General features: G+C 42.6%; 1 protein-coding gene across 1 annotated transcript in view; it reads right to left on the bottom strand.

Annotated features, from left to right (window-relative positions):
- The window catches only part of PHLPP1 (PH domain and leucine rich repeat protein phosphatase 1), a 208308-nt gene extending 194493 nt beyond the window's left edge, over positions 1–13815 (bottom strand). Inside the window, exon 1 of the mRNA XM_046025178.1 lies at positions 12126–13815. Coding sequence (XP_045881134.1) covers positions 12126–13677 — 1552 coding nt within the window. The 5' untranslated portion in view covers positions 13678–13815. The remainder of the gene's footprint in view (positions 1–12125) is intronic.
- Between the last annotated feature and the right edge of the window lie 12822 nt (positions 13816–26637).

The following is a 26637-nucleotide window of genomic DNA, read 5'->3' as shown; positions in this document are numbered from 1 at the left end:
TTGCTAAGAATAATAAAGCCACACTACATTTGTGCAACATCTCACAGTTCACAGAGCACTTCCATGTGTAACATTAAATCTGAACCTCCCAAAGTTCTCGGGGACAGATTTATTTTATCACTTCCCTCCTTCTCTCTCTCTCATGAGGCCTAAGGAGGTTCAGAGGCTCATTATAGGTCTCACTCAAGTCAAAGGGCCCACAGGCAAACCCAGGTGTCCAGGTCCCCCATCAACGCTCTTGCTTGGTTATGGTTGATAACAACCGGTACGGCTGTGCCAGGCACTTCACACGTCTCATCTGATCTTCTCAACAACCTTGTAGGACACAGATGCATGGACTCTTTGAGCAGAGAAGGAGGGGGCTCTGGGTGGCTCAGTCTACTAAGCATCTGCCTTCGGCTCAGGTCAGGATCCTGGGGTCCTGGGATTGAGCCCCAGGTCCTGCTCCCTGCTCAGTAGGGAGTCTGCTTCTCTCTCTGCTCCTCCCTAACCCCTTCCCCACCCCTCACCCCCGCTCAAGTTCATTTGGTCTCCTTCTCCAGTAAATAAAATCTTAAAATAAACTACTAAATCTTAGGGGCACCTGGGTGGCTCAGACGGTTAAGCATCTGCCTTTGGCCCAGGTCATGATCCCAAGAACCCTGGCATGGAGACCCGTATCGGCCTCCCAGCTCAGCAGGGAGCCTGTTTCTCCCTCTGTTGTTCCCCCTGCTTGTGCTCTCTTGCTCTGTAAAATAAATACTTGTTTTTTAAAATAATAATAATAAATCTTGAAAAAAACAAAAAAGAGAGAGCGCAAAGGAAAAAACAAGTAGAGAGCTCTAGGGCCAGTAACAGATCCAGAACTCAAGCCCAGGCCTTAACTACTTCAAAATCTACGCTTCTCAAACACTGATATGCCCAAACTGGCTGCAGACGGTTATTAGGGGTCAGTTCCCCACACTCAGCTACTAACTAGTTGGTGGCTAACTAGTAGGTAGCCACTAACTAGGTGACTCCGATGTCAGATGCCTGGGCCTGAATTCTGTCTGTGGCTTACTCGCTGTACAAGCTGCACAAATCCAGGTGAGTCACGATGCTGCTCTGTAACTCACTCTGTCTGTGATACTAGGGTAGTAAGACGGTCTACCTCACAGGGTTGTTATGAGGATTAAATTAGCATATATATATACAGAGAGAGAGAGAGGGCGCGCACTTAAAACACTGCCTAGCGTGTAATAAGGATGATATAAGTGTTTGCTAAATAACAAAATATGACTCAAGTTCTTGAGCATTACATACAGGGAGTTTTTGCACTTGGTTCTTCAAATTTAAAAAAAAGGCCGTCTAGTCTGTCATCGTGGAAGAAACTAAGTAAGTTTGGCAAGTGCATCTTTATTTCATTTAGTATTTTAGGGCAATGGGTCTGGAGATTTTCCCTGCAAGTGTTAATGGATTCACGTCTAGAATCTATCCCAGCTAAATTAATCTGGAAGCTAGGTAAATACAGGTAAAAGCCTACAGAAGAGAATCCCAGTTCTCTACCAAAGAGGGTCTAATAAGGCCACGAAATGCAACTGCAGTACAATTTTTGTCTTGTGGTCACAAAACTAAGAACTGGTCACTAGACCATGACAGCTTGCTAACCACAGGTGGCAGATGTCCTAACTTGACTTTTCCAGGTTTGCCATCTATGACGCTACACCTCCCACACCCCCACTAAAACCACCTCATCTCTTCTGCGAGTTCATTTACCTACAGCAATAAAGCACTGTAAGTACCATTAGAACACGGGTGCCACCTCGCAATTTTCGGCTATCTCAGAGTTAGTTTGCATTATATTCTTGTCATCTCAATGCACGGCTGCCCACAGAAACCCCTTCTCGGGTCACCTAAGAAAACCTCAACGCCCCACTGGCAGAGTTGTTACTGATGTTGATAGGCACGTTAGTTTTCATTCTTCTATATTCGGAAGATAAATCGTGTGTGTTTCACAGTGACCTGAAATTTCCCCCAGAAATTTTCAGAAGAAGAAAAAAGGAATCTCTCCAGCATAAGTAAGCAGCTGAACGGTGCCTAATGCAACACACATATATATACATGTATGTGTATGTATACATACGTATGCATGTCAGCATTTTATACTCCAGCGAACCCCACTCCCACCCCAGCTGTTCCAGGATGATAAAATACCCACAGGAAAAGAGAATCCTGATACATCCATATTCCAGAAGTACATAAGTTACCCCATCCTGAAAGTAATGGTCACAGACTGCCACTGAGAAATTAAGGAGCAAAAAAGAAATGTAGTAGAAATCAAAGATCTTCCCTTTCTCCCTATTTTCCTGAACAAATTCAAAATAGTTTACTGAACCTATATTATTCTATATCATAGATTTTACTCTCTATCAGTTAAAAAAAAGGAAAGTGGCATTTTATATCAGTGAAGAAATAACTCAATTACCCAATAAAAAGTATTGACACAATTTGTTCTTTCCTACTTTCTATGTTTCTTAAAAAACAGATTAAAAATTTCAGCACAGAAAAGAAAACAATAATACCACAAGAAAATACAGGGAATTTTTTTTAAACCTGGGATAGAACCCTGAATATTTAAAGGAAAAGACAGACATAAACATGTAACAGATAAAATATTAGTGACTTACAAAAGTGGGTTTCCCTAAATATACACCCAAAACGAATCTACAAACCAGTAGGAAAAAGGTAAATATCAAAGAAAAAATGAGCAAGGGAGATAAACAGGCCATTCACAGTAATAAGTTACCAATTAAGATGTGAAAAAAGTGTTCCACATAATTAAGAACTGCAAATTTTTTTAAATCAAGATTTTTTTCTCCCAAGACGACATATCCCACCCCACTCCTCCCCCCTCCCACCCATAAATAGGACTACCACCTCCCATTAACATCCTGCCTCAACCCTCCACGGAGAACGCATGTGTGGGGTGCGTGCGAGAGAACAAGGGTCCTTCAATTACAGCCGCATGTTCTTCTTCTCGGAAGGAGAGCTCCTTATTACATACACCTGAACTTCAGCTGTCTCCAGCCATACCACCTCTCCAAGAGACCATCAAGAGAAATTTCTCCTCCGTTTCAGCATCTGGAATACATACTCCGCTTGTCAGATGCAATGTATTTTTACCCTTTTGTACTCCTGCACTTTAAAAAGTTCCCTTCCTTGTATCAAAAATGAACAGTCATTTTGAAGAATTAATCGACTCAGTAGATTAACTTCCCCATAAGGAAAGCTAAAACTTTTGCTTAAGGTAAATGACTAAATTAAAATAGAGCCTACTATAGAAGGGAATCTCTCACACCCCTAAAAATACTCACAAACTGCCTTTTTGCTAACAGGGGCAGAAATTTCTTTTTTTTTTTTTTCTCTCTCCTCCTCCCGCTACCTCTCTTTTAGGGAGAGAGAGGAGATTTTCAAAACAGTAGCAGATTTCATGATAAAGACTTCCAAAGCCAACAAACAACAAAAGCCCAAAGATGACTGAAGCCAGTTGGTTTTTATTTTTATCACACAAAAGTAGAACTGTGCATGTGTGCATAAATACGCTATGTGCATCTCATTATGAGAAGACATCCTTTTAAAAAATTGAAATAAAGAATATAATAAATACTGAATTTTTTAATGAACATATTTGAATGTGAATTTTCTTCAAAATCTATTCTTAAATTTTTCTCCCAAATATTTTTTAAAAGTCAGTGATTTTTTTTTTTAACAAGATTTCCATTCTAACAATTTCAGGTTCAAAGTACTAGATGAATCACCATTGGTTTTCTGATTTTCTAGTACTGCAACTCCTCTCAGCCAACCATCTGTCAACTTTAAAGTTCTATCATTAAATCCCCCAAAGGGTAACATCACTGATGAAATCTAATTTCCCTCTATGCAGTTAAGATGTCCAGCTGTGCCATCAGAAGCCCCTCCTCGTATCTGTCACAGTGATAGGCAACCTCCCAAAAGCACTGATTCGGAGGAAATGAAACTCGAAACACCTTGAAGTCACAGAGAAACCACCAAATGTGTGACATACGCTCCATTTTTTTAACTTTCATTTTGAATATGAAATACAAGGAGGATCCAAGACAAGTTTTTAAGTTCACAGTGTAATGAAAAAAAGAACAAATGGACAAATAATCCAAATCATGAGTGCCATTCTTCATTCTGAGACTAACTTGACCAATGATCTTAGACCAGATACTTAACCTCTATGGGCTTCCTTTCCTCATCTATAAAGATACAGATGTTAGGACCTCTGTGGGATCCTAAATTCTATCATCTAATCAAATTAACAATACAAAAATTCATTTTCTTTAAGTGCTTTTTCTCCTGAGACTCCAGACACAAGGAGATGGGCACACAGCTCATCAAGAACTAAAACGAACGAGTAAGTTTTGCACATTTGAATACGTCAATTACAGAGTTACCATTATAATAAACTTGAAAAACTGAATTATGAAAGGATCTTGCTTTATGCGTCAATTTGGGGGGAAACTCTAACTTTAAAAAGGATGTATTTCTTTAAATTTCTCTCTAGCAGGGCTGGCAGAGAGAGTGACTCAAATGTCCCCTATACTGTCATTAGTCCGAATCCACACCAAAAAGGTGATCTACTCTGGTTGTCAACCTCAGGCTACTTGCATATATGAGGGCCAAGTCCATTCTTTTCTCCCTGAGAAAATGAAGGGGATTGGACTCTTTTAAACCATGGGTCTTACAGAACTTAAAACAACTACAACTTTAGTCTTTCTAATGGGAAGGAATGGTTCTCCATTGGAGCCCCAGAATATTAAGAGGGGAAAGCGATCTTAGACTTATTCTACTCCAAGCTCATCACTTAACTGACAGGCAAGAAACGCCCAGGATAGGTTAAAATGAACACCCAAAGTCGTGCCAAGTTTCCCAGCTTTCAGACTAATTTCCTTAAACTACACACCACTTTTTCTCACAGTGTGAGATAAAATCATAAAAAAGGTTATTCTGAATAAACAAAACAAACAAACATACAAAACACCAACCAAGGTTACTCTCACCTGACCCCAGGACACATCAGCCAAACTTAAAAACCATAAGGTAGCACCCACCAGGACTAAGGCACAGCCAGACAAGATCTCAAAATACATGGATGGGAATAAAGACAGAATTCCTTAGGAATAAATTTCTCATAAATGACAAGGTAAAAAAATAAACTGGTTCTATGCATAAAATTTCACTCTTTGAACCATGTGTCAGGAGTGAACTGACTGCAAAACCCAGATAATTATTGAATAGGCAAGGGAAACAAGTAGAGATCATACTTTCACTGTATTTAAAACCATGTCTCATAGTTGAAAAGAAAGCCCCAATATTCTAACATATAGGCAGATATATGACAAGATTCATTCTCTAACTTATTTTCACCAGATGTAGGAGTCAGTAGAAATAGACAGCAACAAATACAACACTCTTCCAGCTTGAAAAAAAATGCAGAAAAAAAAAGCTAAAAAGAAAAATTGACCAATTCAAATCCTCTCAAAGCTCAAATTTCTAATTAGATTTTTTCACTCCTTATTAAAATGGTCTAAAGCAAAATTATTTCAAATTTTGTTCAGTCTTCAACTGAATGCTTTCACTTAACTGGAAATGAGACTAATTTAATTTTAGCAAGCTTCATTTGGGAAAGTATATGCCAAAAATTCTGAATTTGTTTTGTCTTTTGCTAAAATATTGACATTTACAAACTTATAAAGTGTATTCAACCTACAAATAGACTTTTCCACTCCTTTTCTAATAGAACCTCTAGGTTCCAAACTCAGAAGCTCCTGGACTTGGGCCTGAACGAGACACTTTATCATGATACACATTTTACAAAGTATGAAAGCAACAGATGTAAAAATACAACAGGGAAACAATTACTTCCACAAGAACTTGGCATTCTGGGAAGGTTATGCTTTGTTTCATTAAACAGACTAAAAGGTTTCCCAGGCATCTATTACATACAAAGTACGTAACGAAACCACTCCACCTCTAAATCCAAGCTTAGTGACATGGCAGTAATGTAAGAACTGTCACCATGCTTGACTCAAAGCTACACTATGCAAGCTGAAGAGCTGCTATTTCACAGTTAACCTAATATTCTAATGTCTTTTAATCAAAATATCATTAAGATCTACTCTTTTCAGATCCCGGAGTTTCAAACTTACCAAAATCTCCCAAAGCCTAGAGTTGAAGTTTCACACAAATCACACAAACCAAAACACAACCAGTCACACAGACTTACTAGGTTATAAATACCTAATACGTCTAAAGAATCCACATGGCCAATTTTTTTTTTTGCCTTAATTATACTATCTTTAGAAAACCAAAGATAAAGTATAAAAAAAAGGGCTTGCCCTAGAAGCACAGGGACATGAGGCCAGATTCAAAACCCCTCATTACCAGCGATACACCAGATGCCTGGGATTAAAGAGGTGGAGTGGGTTTTAGGAAGTGGGAAATTTTTTTTAAGGCTTCACTTTCCCAGACATTTTGATAACTTCTTTCTCTTTTTCAAAATGTCAGGCATCTTTTTTAAAGGAAACGCTTCAGGATCTCCTGACTCCCACAGTAAAATTAAACCCTTCTCCTGTCCAGAGAGACTGAACTGTGTTCAACCCTGGCACGCAACAAAATCATTAAATTTAAGATGCCTCATTTGACAGATGTCTCATTAAATTCATCTCCAAGATGAGGTAAGAGATGCCTTTGAAAAGAAGGGGGAAAAACACCTGTTAACTCTAAGAAAACTTTGAGAGAGAACTGCTCCCTCCAAATCCACAGACAGCTCCGATCACATGCGACAGAAGACGTTAACAGTATGTGGCACGTCTAAAATCTCCTGCCCTGGGAGAAATGCCTGTGTGTGGATGTGTGTTTAACACATCCCTGGGGACCCACACAGGAGGGAAGGCTGAAGAATCAGGGCATACACCACCAGCTGCTTAACAAAATTCCACAAATTCAACTCAACAAATGTTTAAACTAAAATGCCAAGTATTACACTAGGCTTGGATCATAAAGAGTGTCAGTGAATGTTATGTTGCCAATAAATCAAATTCAGGGCTTTAAAGAGAATAAGAAACAACAAAAACACCTTACACTTTAACAAATAATAATGACCTTTGGAGAATCAATAATTTAAGGTGGTGTTTTTAACAATCGTAAAGCAACAAAAAGATACAACTTTGAACCAGAAACTTTACAACCTAATTTACACATTTCCTTTCCCTGCAATTATTTCACTGAGCACAAAAGACACACACTGTAGAAACAACTATGAAATTCAGGAAGAGGAGCTTACTCTCGAGCTTTCTATAATACATGAATTATAAAAATAACTGTAACAAGAGCATAGTAACACCAATAAAACACTATCACGAAAGTACCAACAATTCTATTTTAAAATAAAAGATATAAGCAAGACTTTTCTGATGTAACTCTTCAAACACTTTACAAGCAAGGCTGTGTTTTAAAGGAACTGAACTGCCACACCTCCACCCTGAAAAGTTACCCACTTTTCAGATGAAGTGTTAATTTGCTATACCCAAGGAAGATTTACAGTTTAACAAATGAGGCATGGTTAAATAAAAGAAATAGTCATTAAGTAAACTTCATTTCCTAACAACTTGAATGCAAGCCTGACTATTGCAACCAGAATATTTACAACACTTCAGTACTCTTTCTGTACTGCCTATTTGCCAGGCTTGTTACTTGAGGTTTTTAAAGGCAGCATGATTTAAAAAAAAAAAAAAAAAAAACAAACCCACACACACAAAACAGGGCCATCAACATTTCACAAGGAATACCACTTTGGACTGGAGGATAATATCACCTCATTTGCAACAAAAATAACGTATTTTCTGAATGCTTCTAACCAAGTGAAAAAAATCAAGTGTAAATGAAATTCAGCATCGATTCATGGAAAGTGATATGAATTGCAAAACAGAACATCCCAGCTCTCTATTCTCAGCTCTGCCAAGGACTGAAAAACCACAAGCAAGAGGCAAACCTCTCTGTGCATGTTTCTCCATCTGAAAAGAGGACTGACGCGGCCTCCTCCCTAATAATGTTTTTGAAAGGACAAATGAGACAATTGATGTGAAAGCCCTTTAAAATTTTTGAAGATAATAAAACCCAACATATTCATAGATGTTCTCAAACCACAGTTATGATGGAAAAGACAGCATGCACTTTATATCCAAAACAAATTTAAAACGTAAATACAAAACAACAAAAATAAAGTTAAACCCTTTGTTCTTAAAATTGAAAGGACTGTTGAAGCACACACTGGTGTCACATGTTCATAGCACGTTACTCAATACTGCTGTAATTATAGTAATAAGAGCCTGCTGGTCAATATTGCAGCTTAATGCTGAACCACCCCTTCTCGGTTTCCATGTAGGAAACCACGTAAGGTTTGATCATTCCCAACAGAGTCAAAGAGAAGAAATATGAGAGGGGTTAGGAGATCATTCTCCTAAGCAATCCCAAGAACTCAAATAAAAATATCTTGTCCAAGATTCACTAGACACAGTGGGTGTGCTCTCCATTCTCTCAACATCCTTTCCCACTATGGCAATTTGAACTGAATTAGCTAGACCACGAAATCTAAAAGGTGGTGCAAGTTAAAAAATATGTAGTTTAAGACTGCCCTTGGTCAATGACTCAGACTCCCCAGGGAGTCCAAAACACAAAGCTCATTAATCTTTTGAAGTCCATTACTTACATTGAGCAACATAAATTTTTTAATTTTTTAACCTAAAATTACTCTCTTCCAATTAGAATTTAAGATGGTTCATTTTAAAAGGAAATTAAATGTTAATGTACTTAAAACACTTAAAACTAGTCATTTCATATAAAGCCACTTAAATTTTGTCATATTTTAAATCAGTTAAAAGAATGCTTGAAAAATACAATAACAATTTTCCAAACTAAGTTTTCATTAACAACTCTGTAATTAGATAGCACCTTTCATCCAACACCTTATAGTTCATTAAAAACTTTCATTTTGGGGCGCCTGGGTGGCTCAGTGGGTTGAGCCGCTGCCTTCGGCTCGGGTCATGAGCTCAAGGCCCTGGGATCAAGTCCCGCATCGGGCTCTCTGCTCAGCAGCGAGCCTGCTTCCCTCTCTCTCTCTCTGCCTGCCTCTCTACTTGTGATCTCTCTCTGTCAAATAAATAAATAAAATCTTTAAAAAAAAAAAAAAAAACAACTTTCATTTTACTTTACCCAAATAAGTATTTAAATATTCAAAGGCTGCAAATGCCTTTCAAAGACTTTTAATAATAACTTGAGTCAAGTTATAAATACTGAAATTCCACTGAAAGGTGACCTTCAAAAGAATGAAAGTTCTCTGCTGGACAAGAACTTCTCAAAAAAAAAAAAAAAGGAGCTGACTAGATAACTAGACAGCAGATAATGAGCTCAATTTGAATACAGTAAAGTATTCAAATGGCTTCAAAGGCAACTTCCTAATCTATCCTTAACTCCAACTACACATATAAACAAAAAGATGTGCAGCAAGAAATTTAAGACTAAGTTATACGTAAAATCATAAAAACAAATGCGGCACACAACACCTCTTAGAGGGTGTCCTCTAAAACAAACCTTAATTCTCTTTTTCCCAAGGAAAAGAATTACTACCAAAATGTAACACTCCCGTTGGTGTCCTACATTCCCCTGCAAAGGGAATTTCTAGGAATCTCCTCCAGCCAGGTACAAACCTTCACTGTGTGAAATCCTGACAGTGGTCCTGTAACATGTAAGACCACCTCAGGAAAAGGCCCTTTTGTTCATCAATAACTAAACTCTCTTGCAAAAGTTCAAGTGGATTCATTATATGCTGAATTTGTTCTATGGCAAATGAATATCAACAGATATTCTGTATATTACCTTGGGTTTAAAATAGGCTCAACTCCGTATAGAAACAAAAATAAACAACTAGCCATCTCTGTAACAATCAAGCATCTTCCTTCTAGGACACCTGTACAATGGCTTCACATTCAATAGGTTGGATACTGTGTGTGACATCCCCATTTTATTAGTATTTTTACAAGTGTATACACAAAGGCGTGTATGTATTTACACTGTGCGTACAGAGATGAAGCAAGTAAGTTCAGAAAAAAATAACTACGGCTTTTACAAAAGCAAAACTTGAGTAAAATGATCACACCAGAAATTTAAGATTCAATCAGAAAGAAAATCTGTCACTTTTTATTGGTAAGCTTTAAACACACACACACACACACACACACACACACACACACACACAAATCCACTGTACATCACTCACTCAGAATATTTAGACACACTTGAAGAGGCAACCAAGGGAATCAAAGATTTAAATTCCATGACTAGGACACCCAAAACCTTTCCCATGGACATTTATTGTAATCAACGTGTGGAAAACAAGAAAAGCAGAGCTCTTTCTATATAAAATGTGTTCAATACTGTTTACTTTACATATCCTTTGCTTTATATATACTTCACTCAATTTAACTGGTTTGGTTATAAGAGCATTTAGCATTCTCACACTAACATTCTCATTCCAAGTGTGACTACCATTTAATGCTTTTGCAAAATAACAATATTTTACAAAATACATGAGCTCCAGGAGGAAAGGATATAGTTGTTGCTCTTACAACTTAAAAACAAAAACAAAAAACACCAATTATCTAGGTCATAAACTTTTCAAGCTTGGCATGCCGTTGAGATATTATCTTTAGATACTGCAAATGCTATTGTATGATGATATGGTTTTCTTTATAAGGCAAAAATCCACCAGAAATCCACTTGAATTACAGAAAAACTTCAATGAAGCTTAACATCTCACCAGGAATGCTACTGGTCTTGCATATTTCATTGTGGGAGTAAAGATTTCTTCATTCAAACTGACTAAGCTGCCACTAAGACACAAGTTGACCCAAAAACATTAAATTAGAAAGAATGGCAACAGATTAATAAAGTTACAGGTATGATTATTTTTCCACCAGCACCTACAAACTAGAATAGTAAAGCTGAGGAAAACTTAACTCTCCTGATTTAATTTGCCTATGCTAACTTTATTTAAATAAAATTTCTTATCACTAAGAACCTAAGTGTTTAAACCAGAGGAGGAAAAAGATGCAAACAAATAGAAAGCTCCAGTATAACAACCAGGATCCACAGCTCCCTAATTTAGCACCCACTAACTCTCTAATAAAGAGAAAAACATTCGTCACTCCGAGTCAAGAATTACATTTAATACACCAATCATATCTCAAAAAGCCGGGGGGGGGGGGGGCAGAAGAATTAAAGTTTTCATCTAGAACCAAAAAAAAAAGAATTAGGAGGATTTTAGATTCCATCTCAAGAGATGGTGACCACTTCAAGTCTTACTGTGATCTCTACTGCAGGACACACTGCAATGGTCAGACCTGGTTGTAGAGGCTGGAAGTAAGAAATGAGAAAAAGAAATAGGCACCATCATTTCTGTTGCAAGAACCAAACTTGCAGGTGAAACTGAAATAAAGCAAAAAAAGCTCTGGGGGAAAAAATCCCTAAGAAGGGTCCCATCTGTTAGGGAGGACTCAGTGGGCAGATGAGCATGACAGAGAGCTGAACGAGCGCCCCAGGTGACAAGAAAGAAGCTCCTGGGGACCACACAGGAATGGCCAACTGTGGACGAGTAAACAAAGAGTGACCTGGAGCATGTCTGTCGGTCATTTCCCTCGGTCGGTATGATGTGTACGAGATCCTTTACCTGAAATCCGAGACTGCCTCAAACCCAACAAGCCCTCGAGGGAGGCCTGAAGGAGTCCCCTCGTTGTTAAAAGTACCACTGCCTCTCTCACAAGTGTCTGCTACCTGTATTTCCTGGTCGCTGTGCCACCTCTTCCAACAGCGCTTCCCCACCTCTAGGTCCCCAAGACTGACAGCAACTCGCCGATTTTACAAGTGCTCCACTGAGGATAGCACAGAGGGCAGGCGAAAGCTGTAAAGAACAAAGACTCCCGAGGACGTGCATGCACTCTTGGTCCGGACAGACGGCCCACTGCACCCATTCCTCGGACCTGCAAGTGTTTACACCCCACGCGTCACCGTACAGGTGAATTCCTTACCTGCATAGAAGCGGATGAGGCAGCCAATCTCCGAGTCCATGCCTTCCTCCTGCACCCTCCACAACTCCCCAAATCCCAGTTGGAAGAGGTAGTCATTTTGGATCTGCAATGGCTTCTCGTCCGCCTCCAGGCGCCGGGTGGTCTCTCCGTGGAGCTGCACATACAGGGTGGGCGGCGGAGGCGCTTTCTCCGGGGCCGCCCCGTTCCCACCCGGGGTCGGCTGAGGGCGGCCAAGGGCCGCGGCTGTAGCCGCCTTTTCCTCCCGGGGCCGGTCGCGGGCGGCCTCTCCCGGGCCGTCGACGCTCCTCGGGTCTTTCGGCTGCAACCGAGGCGGGGAGGCCGTCGGGGAAGGCGGCCGGGTGCCCGCCCCCGCCCGGGCCGGCGCGGAGCGGCCGGGCAGGCGGGGCTGGCCCGGAACCCCCGGCAGGCCCGGTGCCGGGTCAGCCTCGAGCTCCTCGGACGACGACGAGGAGCCGCTGCCGCTGCTGTAGGGGTCCAGCCGGTCGGACACGCTCTCGGCGCTGGGGCTCAGGCTGAAGCTCTCGGTGTCGGACGCCGGGCCGGCGGCTGCGCCGTCCAGGCGCTGCGGGGCGCCCGGCTCACCCGGGCTGGAGTCCGACGGCGCGGGGCTGGCGCGGGAGGCGCGGCGCGCCCACCCGTCCCGGCCGCCCGGCAGCTGCAGGTCCGCGGGAGGCGCGCGCGGCGGACCCCCGACGGCAGCCAGCCCGCTCCTCCCGGGCGGCGGCCCCAAGTCCCGGGATTCCGCAGGCGCGAGCCGGGGGCCGACGTCGGGGAGCAGCTCCGTGCCGGCCGCGGGACCCGGGCCCTTGCCCAGTACCTTGACCACGCCGCCGCCTTTGTGGCCCACCTGCAGGAGGCGGGCGGCCACCTCGCCGGCCGTGGTGTCCAGCGTGCAGAGCACCGGGCGCAGGTAGGTCGAGGCCAGGTGGCGGTCGAAGACGTGCACGCAGCCCCGCTGGAGCTGGTGCCTCACCCAGTCCCGGTCCGACGGCTGCAGCTGCAGCATCTGCCGGTGCTTCAGGAGCAGCGTCTTCCTGTCCAGGCTCCGGGTGCACAGAGACGCCGCGGCCGAACAGGAGGTAGAGAGGCCGGCGGCGCCGGGGCAGTGCGAGGCGGCAGCGGCCGAGGACGACGACGACGACGACGAGGACGAGGAGGCGGCGGCGGCGGCCGCGGACAAATTCCTTTTCAGTCGCCCTCTCCTCAGCAGGAGGGAGTTGGCGCCGCTGCCGGCCGCGGCAACCGGGGCAGCCCCGCCGGCGGTGGGCTGGGGCGCCCCGCGCCGCCGCCGGCGACCCGTGCCTCCCGCCCGGCCCGGCAGCGGCCCCGGCTGCGCCTCGCCGGCGGCCTCGTCCCGCGCCCCGCCGGTCGGGGCCGCCGGGATCAGCGCGGGCTCCGGGCTCCGGCCGCCCCCGGCCGCTGCCGCCAGAGCCGCCGCCGCCGCCAGAGCCGCCGCCGCCGGAGCCGGAGCTCGGTCCTCCCTGCTGGTCTCTGGGAGTCGCTGCGCCGTAGCCGCGGCGGCGGGCTCCATTGCAGTGGGGCTTCGCGCTTCCCCCCCAGCTCCGGAGGCAGCGGGAGGAGAGGGAGGCGGGGAGACGAAGGTGGGAGACGGCGGCGGCGGCAGCGCGGGGAGAAGGGAGAAGCCAATGGCGTTCGGCGCGGCCGTTCCAGGGGATTATGTGGCAATTCGGAGCATTCCGTCGGTGTCTCGGTGTTCCATCCCGCGCGCCCGCCCGCCCGGCCGGCCGCCACCGCCCCCCCCACACACACGCCCTCCCCGCCCGGGTCGCGGGCTCGGGAGCGCAGACCCCGCCCGCCGCGGCGAATCAGCCGCGTAGCCGAGCTCATTGAATATTAATCACGCGCCTGGAGCGGGAAGGCGGGAGGCGGGCAGGGCGGGAGCGCCACGAGGGCTTCATGAATATGCATTATTAGCATGACGCATTCCCGGGAGGAGTGGAGAGAGCCTGAGGACGGCGGGGAGGCGGGGCTTCAGGGTAAACAAACGTGACGCGTGCGTACGAGGGCGGGGCGGGGCGGGGCGGGGGGCGGGGGGAAGACAGGTCCCGGGAGGTTCCGCGCTGGCCTTGGGAGAGGGGCCGGCTGAGAAGAGAGAGGCGCGCGGTGCATCTTGGGAGTTGTAGTTCTACTGCGGGAACAAACGTGCCCTACGAAAACTTGGCGAACCACAAGCCCCAGAGTTCCTTACCCTCTGCCCCTCCTTGCAGCCAGCCGCTAGCTACGGGCAGCGGGTATTGTGCCCTCTGCTGTTAAACTCTGTACCTGGGCATGTTCTTGTTCATTAACTTGTGCCCAACCCGCCCATTCCCGCTCCCCACAAGGCTTTCGTTTTCCTTAATGATTTAAAGTGAGGGATTTGAGGAGCTCTACGCGGTGTGAAGGTCCCCGTTCCGTGGTTCTCACCTCCACCCACTGAATGAGATGCAAAAACACACCCAGGGTGCCAAGGGGTCACTGGTGGTGAAAGTGACCAACCTCACTTTCCCCGCTTTTTCCAGGCCAGGGAAGACAGCGACTGGAAATTCTAACTTGGGACCGTTGTTGAAAGCGCTTTTTGTTAATCGTACAACCCCGAGTCAATCCCCTCCTGCAACTATACGTGAAAGAAAAAGGCAAAGGGTTGGGGGTCTCGTTTTTTCCCAGTTTGAAGTTTTTTCCCAGTTTTTTCCCAGTTTGAAGTAACTTAATGGCAACGGAAGCGGCGGAAAGTACAAGAAATGATGGACTGGAGACGTGGTGGGCTATGAGATTGGCTCGTCTTGTGGATACTCTCCTATGTTTTACCTTGTTTTTTTTCAACACTAAGAAAAAAATTGGTTTTTGCTGCTACAATGTTTAGTTGTGGTCTGAAAAGTTGCACTTTCTTATCACTTAAAACGATACTGTAGGCTACACTAGGATAGCTTGCTATTCAAAAGAATTTAGCAAACGTTTTTAATTGAATTAGCATTCCCCCAGATCGTTTTATAAACTGGATTTTCACATGTGAGATTCTTGTCAATTCCTACTATCCAGGGCCTGCCTTAACTTCAGTAAAGTGACTAAATCTAGAAGGGGGGTGTGGGGTGCCAAGGAGAGAGAAAAAGAGAGATGAGGCGTTCCTGGATGGTTCAATCAGTGGAACATGGGACTCTTGATCCCGGATTCATGAGTTTGAGTCCCACTTGAGAGTAAGAGATTCCTTAAAAATAAAAAAAATCTTTAAAAAGGGAAAAAAGAAAAAAGAAAGAGAGATCAGCTAGAACTTGTCACTGAAATAAATTGATAAGGGCAAGAAAAGTCACACTTATCTTTATCCACACAATTCTGCTGAAGAGGAATGAAGGATGCTGACAGGATAAAAATAAGTTTTTTTTCTCTTAATTCTTTTTTCTTAATTTCTTAATTTCTCTTAATTCTTTTTTCTCTTAATTCTTGAAATTCCTGAAAATGATTTTCTACATCTTTCTTTTGAAATCTTACCCCTTGGCCTCATGAAACTAATTTTTATTGCATTTCAATTCAATCAACAGCACAGAGTTCCATTTTTAAAATTAGGGAAAATTCAAATTCTCCCAAGAGATAAGACAGTCACGTCAATTAATTTAACAAATAATCATAAACATATTATACAGCAGTCACTGTGGTGAGCAATTGAATAAATCAGAGACTGTCCTTGCCTTCATAGAGCTTATAGGTTATAAAGAAAGACATTCAGCAAGTGAGAGGGATGTAGAAGGGGGAAATACAAGGTGCCATGAGAAGAAACAAAAATAAAACAAGGGGAACTGACCTCCAGGAAGTCAAACAGTAGAAACTAGCTTTGGATGAAATTTTCTGTAACTAGTAAAACTGGGTAGTTGCTGAAGGATCTGTCTCTGAAAGAAAGTAAAGAGGCAGAAAAGAGGTAATGATATTAAAGATAAATTTCAACTACAATAATCTGTATGTTGCCTTGAATAGCTCCTAACACAAACTCTTCATTCTATAAAGGGAAGGAATGGTATTTTAATTGCACCTTTCTTAGACTAGATTAAAAAACAAAGATCATGTTAAATTTCAATCCTAAAATATGGACTGTTTAACCTCTTTATATTCATTAGTACCTTAGCTGATTTCCTACAAATGTGTTTAATTTTTGCTATTTAAGAAATAAAGTTTATAGCTTATAGCTCCCTTCTAGAGGTATATATTTTTTTAAGATTTTATTTATTTATTTGACAGACAGAGATCACAAGCAGGCAGAAAGGCAGGCAGGGGTGGGGGAAGCAGGCTCCCTGCTGAGCAGAGAGCCCAATGATCTCAGGACCCTGGGATCATGACCTGAGCCAAAGGCAGAGAGGCTTTAATGCACTGAGCCACCCAGGCACCCCTAGAGGTATATTTCTTTAGTTAATGTAACAAACTCAGGGAAAGTTTGTTCTAATCATAAATACCATTGGCCTAATGTCCATTTGCATCCTAAGAAATTGTCGTGCTATACTTAATCTAGCTCTGGTTCCCATCATTCAGCTTTATACAATCACCCTATCTTTGCCTTTTTATCCTCTAGGAATTTTATTTACTCTTTGAAGGTATTTATAACCAAAACGCCTCCTCCAAGGAGAAAAAAATGTAAAGAAATAACATACTCAGAAAATTTAGTATCCAAAATACTGGAGGTGGGAGGAGCTGGGAGTTCTTATACACACCTGCCCGACTTGGTATGAGGAATCACTGAATTGGGAGGAGGGGCCATAATGAGTACTGTTAATGTTAAAGTATCTCAGCATAAAGAAAAAAAGGAAATACATTCCAGCCTAAAAAACAAAACCAAACAAAAAATCCTGTGTTGGGGACAGGATGGGGAGAAAAAATGTAGAATATGATTTCTACATAGATGAACTATTTCAGGCACAGTGTCCATAGTCTGGAAGATGCCATATTCCCTTGCACCCAGAATCACAACAATCAGAGTTAATTGTGAACAAGGGTGCCCAGTATGATACATTCCTCATTCCACCTCTAAAACTTCAATAAAGTTACTAAACGTAGGGGTGAAGGAGAGGGGAAAAAGAAAAGATGAATTTGTAAAGAATACAGTCCCCTTACCACTAGATCGACTGGAACTTCACAGCTGAAATAAAAGACGTAGATAAGGGCAATGAAACCTGTGCTTAGAACTTGCTAGTATCTGCAACATCACCCAGACAATCCGAGCCAACCATACCATATCATCTCTCTGAATAAGAAAAGGATTTCAGTAAAAGGCAAATGTTTTCCAGAACCCATGAAAGAGCAGCTTCTACTGAAAGTAGAGTGGGGAATAGGCCAGTATCCTGAAACCATGTAACTCATAAATGCCCCCTACCTTTTAAAGTGTTCCAAATGTACAATCCAACCAGCCACACTCTCCAAAGAATCACATCTTAAAATGCTAAAAGATAATCCTGAAAAGAAACAACAGATGTAAAAGTTGCAAACCCTGATGCCAACTTGTTAAAATATTTTCACAGCTACGTAAAGAAAAAGAGAACATAATTTTCAATTTACGGCTACAGTTTATTTTATGCTGTGTGATTTATAACTGACTTGCCATGTTTTGCATCTAGGTTAATCCTGTTTGCATCCTTAGATCCAAGATAAAAGAAACCATCTTTGGAATTTTTTTCTAATATAAGCAGTCGGCATTTTAATGGAAGCATGAATTGATAGCTGGGATGGTTTTAGTCCGAATTGTTAAGGGCTCAGCTGTGTCCAGAAATAAACTCAGAAAGATGCAATATACAATGTAATACATTTAGTTAGTACATTATGAACATGGGATCTAATTATAGTTTCACGTTCTTATATCTCTTGAGCTACTAGTGGTTTACCATGCCTAAATTGCTCACTATTTACTCATTCTTTTTTACTATGAGGGACCCATTTAGCAAATTACTGCTCTAGTGCACTAAATGGGCCCCAGGTGGCTAAACTGAATTTGTATGTTCCCTTCTCACTAGCAGGAAGATACCTTCTGTTCTCCCGAAACCCTTACCACTCCCTCACAATACTTACCATTTGAACTCTGTCAAGAAAGAGCTCAGATTGGGGGCGCCTGGGTGGCTCAGCGGTTTAAGCCTCTGCCTTCGGCTCGGGTCATGATCTCAGGGTCCTGGGATCGAGCCCCGCATCGGGCTCTCTGCTCAGTGAGGAGCCTGTTTCTCCCTCTCTCTCTGCCTGCCTCTCTGCCTGCTTGTGATCTCTCTAAAAAAAAAAAAAAAAAAGAGCTCAGATTGTCACTCATTTCAGGTAGTCCACCTTATAAATACACTTGAGAGCTTTTCAGATTTTAGTGCACCTTTTTAAATCCCATGATTCTTTGTCTTTTCATTTCTCACATCCTGCCTCATAGAAATAAACAGATGTATGATATTATGTCACAACAATGAAGTATTAGACCAAGAAATAGAGACCTTGTAATCCCACCTCTTGCAGTAACAATGTAAATTACCTCGGACATTCATTCAGTGAAAATCACCTGGGGCATTTATTCAACAGTATTTATTGAAAGTTTGTGTGTAGGCACCATTTACCCCCAGGAAATAGTATAGACAAAAATATCTGCCCTCAGGAAGCTTGTAAATAACTTTATCGATCTTTTTAAATCTTTAGTTAAAACTGACCTCCTCTTTTCTTTTATATAGACGGTTCTTGTTTTAGGCAAATGGGAAATATGGCAATCTGCATATATTTGTTACGTATTAGGGTATAAATATTTCTCCCCAAAGTATTCTATATTCTTTCTCTTATATATAAACTCATCATATAATTGCTTTAAGTACTGGGTCCTTATAATATTTCTATATTTAAAATATTTTCATTTTAAAAACTGATTTACACTCAGCTTTTTAGAAACTCATTTTGGGTTCTACTCTGTCCCAAGTGCCTAACAAACATCTCTTTCCAGCAAGATTCCTAACTAACAAAAATCCTTCCAAAATCATCTCAAAGCATTTCTCCTGAATCTTCTATGAGTAAAAATAGACAAGTAGTCCCCAGATAATAACCCCCCTATATTTATGGTCATTAATTATACCCCAAAGAAGTAACATGGCTAGTCTCCTTTTGTGCCCCCAAACAGAATGATTATAGGAGACACAGTCAAATCCTAGAAATCTTACCCTTTTCCCCTCCACTTCCCATCACATCCACTTGTCTGGACTCCTAGATACAGCTGTTTCTTAGTGCTGTCATAACAAAGGATGATGAACTAGAGGGCATGAAACAACAGAAATTGATTCTTTCACAGTTCTGGAGGCTGGAAGTCCCAAATCAAGGGGTCCCCAGGACCATGCTCCCTCTGAAGGCTCTGGGGATATACTTTCTTGCCTTGTCCATCTTCTGGTGGTTCCAGCACTCCTTGGCTTGGAGGTACATGCTTTAATCTCTGTGTTCCCGCATCTGTCATCCCATGCTGTGTCCCAACTCCTCTTCCTGTGAGGATGCCAGTCACTGGCTCAGGGCCCACTCTAAGCCACTACGATCTTACCTTAACTTGATTGCGTCTGCAAAGACCCTATTTCTAAATATGGTAACCTTCTCAGGAGCCAAGTAGATGTGAATTTTGGGTGGGGACACTCAGTATACTAAGTGCTTTGTAGCACTCCTCGGGAGTGACTATATGAAATCTATCAGATTTCTAGATTTCAGGGATTCGTAAAATCCCACCACCCGAAAAAACTAGTGACCAAACTAGGGATATCAACCTTTTACTCTTTCATTTAAAAATTCATTAAATCTTGGGGCACCTGCACGGCTCAGTTGATTGGGCGACTGCCTTCAGCTTGGGTCATGATCCTGGGGTCATGGGATCGAGCCCCCAGTTGGGCTCCCTGCTCAGTGGGGAGTCTGCTTCTCCCTCTCCCTCTGCTGTTCCCCTTGCTTGTGTGTTCCTGCTCTCTGTCAAATAAATAAATTAAATCTTTAAAAAGAAAAAAAAAAAGGTTGGAAGTCAGAAGTCCTCTTTCTAGTCCTGGTTCTATACTAACTAGTTAAGTGTGACACTAGGAAGACATTTGCCCTCAAGGAGGTTTCAGTTACTGATTTAGGAAACGAAGGGACTCAACCAGAGAGTGTCTCTAAAACCTCTTCTGGCTCAAAAAAATATTTCTGATTCTGTCTAAAAACAAAAGAATCTAATTTGGAATACTGGCAAATGTTTTTGTTAGTCAAAACGTGGAGACCTTCACATTTAGTTGCTATTCACTTGGAGGAGGAGAGCATTTTAAGACTAATCCTTGCCATTTGAAAGGGTTTCTAATGGATTTAAAATAACAGCAGGTTTATTCTGACATTTAAGAAAACTGCTGAGTTTTCAGTCCTTTGAAATCTGAATTTGTCACGAATAGGAACCAATCCATGACAACAAGCTCTACAGCTTCTGATTCCCAAACTCCAGGGTCTTTATCAGTTTTCCTTTTATAGTCACAGATGGGTAGAAATCTCAGCACAAAGTAAGGTCAGGGCACAGAGCGTCAGCCCGTGGCCACACGTGGACCAAGAGACACAGACAAGGATATCAATAGGAGCTGCAGTTAGTAAAGCCAGATGGAATCAACCCACATGTCCGTCAACAGTAGAATGGGTACGTCAGTGGTAGTATAGTCTACACTGAAGTACCAACACAGCCACAATGTGAATAAGTGATCGCAGTGCTAGGCGACGTGAATGAATCTTAGCATGTTGAATGAAAGGAGCCAGGCCCAACAGAATGCTTACCATTTGATTCCATTTATACCAAGTTCAAGAATAAGCTAAATCAATCAATCAATCTATCTATCTATCTATCTATCTATCTATGTACCTATATTTTTTAGGGATGCAATTTAGGTGGTAAAACTGAAACAAAATGAAAAGGAAATGAATAACACAAACCACTAGGGGGGAAGCAAGTGGAAAGGGGACTGAAGTGGCTTCTAGGATGTGGACACTGCTGTCTTGACCTGGGTGGTTACCTGAGTCCCTCTTTTTAGAAAATGTGTTTCACTTGTACATTTGTGTTTTATCTTCTCTCATGTTTATATTATGCTTCATAACAAAGGTCTTTTTAAAAAAATCAACTGTATGGGGGGCCTGGGTGGTTCAGTCAGCTAAGCATCTGACTCTTGATTTTGGTTTAGGTCATGGTCTCAGGGTCATGGGATCAAGCCCCATGTCAGGCTCCCCACACAGTGGGGAGTCTGCTTGTGATTCTCGCCCTCTCCCTCTGCCCCTCTCCCCAACCCTGCTTGCACCCTCTCCCTGTTTCTAAAATAAATAAATAAATCTTTTTAAAAAGTCAACTGGTTTTCATTATAATCTGAACTTCTACATTTTGTCTACAATCAAGAGTTTAAAATTTCCCATCATTTACTTCATTTAGAATTTTATTTATAATTTAAAACAATAAACTGTAAATCTCATTTAACTTAAGAGAGAACTTTAAATATTCATTCTAAGAGTAATAAGTTTATTATAGAAAGTCTGGACAATACTGAAGACACTAATGATGCAAAGATGAACAAAAAAATCCAATGACGGGGCGCCTGGGTGGCTCAGTGGATTAAGCCGCTGCCTTCGGCTCAGGTCATAATCTCAGGGTCCTGGGATCGAGCCCCGCATCGGGCTCTCTGCTCTGCAGGGAGCCTGCGTCCTCCTCTTTCTCTGCCTGCCTCTCTGCCTACTTGTGATCTCTCTCTCTGTCAAATAAATAAATAAAATCTTAAAAAAAAAAATCCAATGACTCCTACTTATTTTCACATATTTCTTCTCAGGTTTTTAAATGCATTTTAATGTAGTAGAGATCATAAAGTAGCTACAATTTTTTAACCTGCTCCTCTCACTCAAAACTATTCCATAAACACTTCTCCATGTTATTAAAAAAAAACTCACCCTAAACATAATTTTTTTTATTTTTAAATAAAAAGGCATCATTTTGGGAATGCCTGGGTAGCTCAGTCGGTTAAGCATCTGCCTTCAGCTGGGGTCATGGTCCCAGGGTCCTGGGGTTAAGCCCCATCAGGATCCTTGCTCAGCAGGGAGTCTGCTTCTCTCTCTCTTCCCCTGCCCCTCCCCCTGCTTGTAGGCACTCGCTCGCTCTCTCTTAAAAAAAAAAAAAGGCATCATTTTGGTGAACCATGATTTATTTAAGAGCTCCATAAAGAGTAAATGAAGGACACTATGCTGGCCCTCAGTGTTTTTATGCCATTTTCTTGTACTGTCCTTCCTCATGGAAGTAAGAATATGGTTATAGCTTCTTTTGCTACAGTTCTCTTTCCTTATCTCCCCATCCTTCAACCACAACTTAGCCACATCTATATCAGGCCATGTCCAAAATCCTCCTTAGATGAGCTTACAAAGAGGCGGAAGTGAGGAAATATCTCTCAAGTGCCAGATTTAGCAAACAAAAACACAGGACGCCCAGTAATAGCACTATTTGGACGTACTTGTATGAAAAAGTATTCATTGCTTCTCTGAGATTTGATGTTACTGGGCATCCTGTGTTTTATCTGGCATCCCTACACCAGGGTCACTGCCAGGTCTATCCATAGATATTTCTCATCCCTTTGACCCCTGTAAGAGTTATATATAATCCCCATTGTAAAGAATAGTGCAGAAATTTCATCTTTTCTCAGCTCATACAGCTAGAAAGGGGCAAAGCAAGAATGGAAACCCAAGCTCTCTGACACCACGACTAGGGTTATAAATGCGGTGGCCTTCCCCCTAGTGCTTGGGTCATGCAGGGCCCCAACGGTTCCCTCAATGCCACAGGGTGGTTGGGTTTTCATTTCTTGCTATTGTTTCTTTTTAAAAATTGCCCACCACTCCTCTGGATTGCTCTGTTAAAAAAAATGAGTACTTAAAAAAAAAAAAATGAGGACTGACCCAGGTGGCTGGGCCAAGCTAATGAACGTGATTCAAAAATGAGCCCCAGGAAGAGGCTTTTCATTGACAGCCAAGCACAAGTGGGCTCAGACGGGCCCTTCCTCCCACCCCTCCCCCACCACCATCCTCTCCTTTGACAGTCAAATGAGACAGTTTTGTTTCAGTCCCTCCTAGAAACCCCACGGGTGTTTGGGTATCTGGGGTTTGTTGGGTTCCCCCCCGCCCCCATATTCTGGTTTAAAGTAAGTAATGCAAAGGTAAACCATCCATAACCAGATCCTCTGGGGTTGGACGAGGCTGGCCCAGAGTGTAAGTTACCCTCATCTTCTCCGGGCCAGGCAAAACCCCAGCCCTACCCTGTGGGTCATGCCAGGCTCATGGAACAACCCAGTCCCTCTTGCTTCTCCTCATTGATTTGTTTCAGTCTTACTGCTTCCCTTCCCCCACATGCATAGATCCTTGCTAGACAAGGCCAGGTGAGGAGACGAGGCTTTGGAGGAGGACTTAGACCTCCACGGTGCTGCCCACGGAGGCCCCCATCCTCAGTCCAGGCAAACACATCTGGCCAACGGCCTCTGGCGCTGAACCAAAGAGGAGCAGAGGTTCTTCTCTTCTGCGCCTCAGGAAGCTGGTGTCAAGCTCACACCCAGCGTCTGGAGGGCCTGGCCGCTCTGCTTCCCTCGCACAGCCCTGAGAACCAGCAGCTCCCAGGCTCCCTGGCCAGGCGGTGCTAGCCCACCCAACTTGTAGGCAGATAAAGTAGTTGGCCTGGGGAGCAGGTGGCGACTCTAGCCTGCATTTATTGATAGTTGCTAGTTCCCCGTGTTGCTGAGAAGGTGACCAAGACAATTGGTCATTTCCGCTTGACATTTCCGCTTTAGACAGGCTTCTTCCTGACTGTAGGCTTCTGACCTCTCTTTACATAGAGCTTTTATTTAGAACATTCATAACTATGGCTTTTCTACTCTTCCAAGATGTACGTAAATCTTTTTTTAAGGCTCTTGCCCGGTTTTCAACCCAGAAATGGTTTTCTCAAGGACCTGGGAGCCACCCCTTTGAAATTCCATTGAAAGAGATAACAGAGCTGTCTCTCAGTCCCTGCGGGAAACTAAGAGCCTAACTTCAGTGGGGGTCTTGCTCCAAGTTGCAAAACAACCTTCTATCATAAAAATGTAGGAAATGTATTGTCCCTTTGGCAAATTCAGCTCGTGAGCATAGATGGCCCGGCGTCCTCCCGTAGTCTCTCACTTGCTCACCTCAGCCCTTAAAAACTCTCCTGCCCCCTGTTTCAGTGGAGTTGAGTTCAGGCTGAGTTCTGGTCTCTCTCCCCTTATTACAATAACCTTAAATAAAGTCTTCCTTGCCTGTTTAACTTGGGCACGTTTTTACTTTGGAGCAGAAAATCTAGTTTGGGATCTTGCCCCAACTGTTAAACAAGTTATAAGTTTTGCACAGTGGCCTCATGCTTGTGAACAAGGATTGCCCTAGAACATAAGTGGACAAAGCCAGAGCGGACAGTTAAGAGATAGGACTTGAGAAGAAAAGGCTCCCCTTCCCCAGGACATCTCCACAGCTTCTCCAGTAACCTAGCCCGAGTTGAAATGACCACATTCAGATAAAGTAATAGATGTGAGGACAAAGGTCCTCCAGGAAGACAGAGAGAGCTCATTATTCTTAGGCTATAATTAAAATGCCATACCAAAAAAATGAATCTGAGGTAGATCTTAGATCTAAATATGAAAGTTAAAATAACACAAGTTATGACCTTGGGATAGGCAAAGCTTTTAAAACACCAAAGAACTTCTGCTCATCCAAAGGCATCATCAAGAGAGTGAGAATACAAACCACAGACCTTGGGGAAGACAAAGGATTTATATTTGGAATATGAAAGGATCACCTACAAATCAATAAGAAAAAGACAGTCCTTTCAAAAAAAAAAAAAAAACGGGCAAAAAAACTGAACACTTAATTAGGCACTTCACAAAAGAAGATAACCAAAAAAAGTCAACAGGCGTGTGGAAAGGTGCCCACCGGGATTGCTCGTCAGAAAAATGTGAATCAAACCTACATACCTAAGAACGACTAAAATTAAGAGTGACAATATCAAGTGATAGAAAGATCATAAAGCCACTACATTTTCCCATAGATCTGTGTGATATGAGTACTTTATGCATAATCCTTTAATAAAAGGTTATGTCAAAACATTGGACTTAATTAACACTTTAATTACATAGGACTGGGTAGGCAAGTGGAGTGTTGGGTAAGGCAGGCCCAGGAGAAGGGGAAGGCAGGCTGAGTGGAATATCTGGAGACAGTATCCAAACAGGCAGCAAAGTCTGAAGACAAAGTAGAATGCCATTCTCCTTGCAATTTTGTCCATGAATCATAATTTCTACATTTTTCCTAAAAGAGAAATGTTCTGTGCAAAAGCACATGGAACAGGGGATGTCCCTCCTTGTTTGAGCTCCATGTGAACCTACAGATCCAGACTCAAAACAAGTTGCATGTATTGACTTGGGAAAATTGCCATGATACCAGCTATCTAGATTAACTCATTCAGGCAAATCTGATTGAGCATCTACTATGTGCCAGGCACTTTGGTAAGTATGAAGTACACGGTGATGACCACATCATCCACATACCCTCCACTCTGGGATCTTACAGCTTTGGAAGGGAAAATGCCCTCCGCCAGCAAGCACTGTTCCTATAAAACTGTGTGCCCAACTCCCCACTAGGAATCAACTTCTCAACTGGAATTCAGTCTTGTTGTTTAAAATCACTCACTCCATAATTGAGAGAGAGATGGAAATGGGAAGGTAGGAGGGAAGGAGGGAGAAGGAAGTAGCTAGCTGCCTATTCCATGGGGTTGGAATGTGATAAATAGTTGTTAAATATTTTTTTAAAAATAGAGAAAACTCCTTGCCTCCCCCCACCACCTGCCTCTCTGCCTACTTGTCATCTCTGTCTGTCAAATAAATAAATCTTTAAAAAAATAGAGAAAATTCAAAATATGACCATTAGAAGAGGGCTTTTTGCCCCCAGAATATTTCAAAGAATGAACAATCATTTTCTAATTATGCCTTTTTTGTATTCTGAAAGCTGACACTTCCATATTAACATACATCTTCTAGAATTATGACCTCCTCTTCCTCTGGTGCTCGAACATGTAAAAACCTAACTGTGAAATCAATTCATGTTAGACATGAATCAGGCAAAGTGAACTGAAGGATAATAGCATGAAAATCCCACCTGTATATTTTCCCCTTCTCGAAAGTAAATACTTAAATACTATTAATCAAATTTGATTGATAAGATTTCTAGTTAATAGGGATAGCAAAACATAGGGAGAAAAAAACCCAAATTTTAGTTGATGTGTTTACATTTTTTAAAGGGTTGGAGAGGTTGGAGACTCATAATCTAGTGTTAAAAGACTCAGGGAGAGGGACACCTAGGCGGCTCAGCTGGTTAGGCATCTGACTCTTGATTTCAGCTCAAGTCATGATCTCAGGGTCTTGGGATCAAGACCCACATTGGGCTCCACACTCAGCATGGAGTCAGCTTGAAATTCTTTCCTTCTCTTTTTCTCTCCCAGTTTGCATGCGCT

The sequence above is a fragment of the Meles meles genome, chromosome 12 (assembly GCF_922984935.1).
Source record: "Meles meles chromosome 12, mMelMel3.1 paternal haplotype, whole genome shotgun sequence".
In the NCBI taxonomy this organism is placed as follows: Eukaryota; Metazoa; Chordata; class Mammalia; order Carnivora; family Mustelidae; genus Meles; species Meles meles.
The sequence above is the reverse complement of the archived record's forward strand: the minus strand, read 5'-3'. Positions and strand labels throughout refer to the sequence as shown.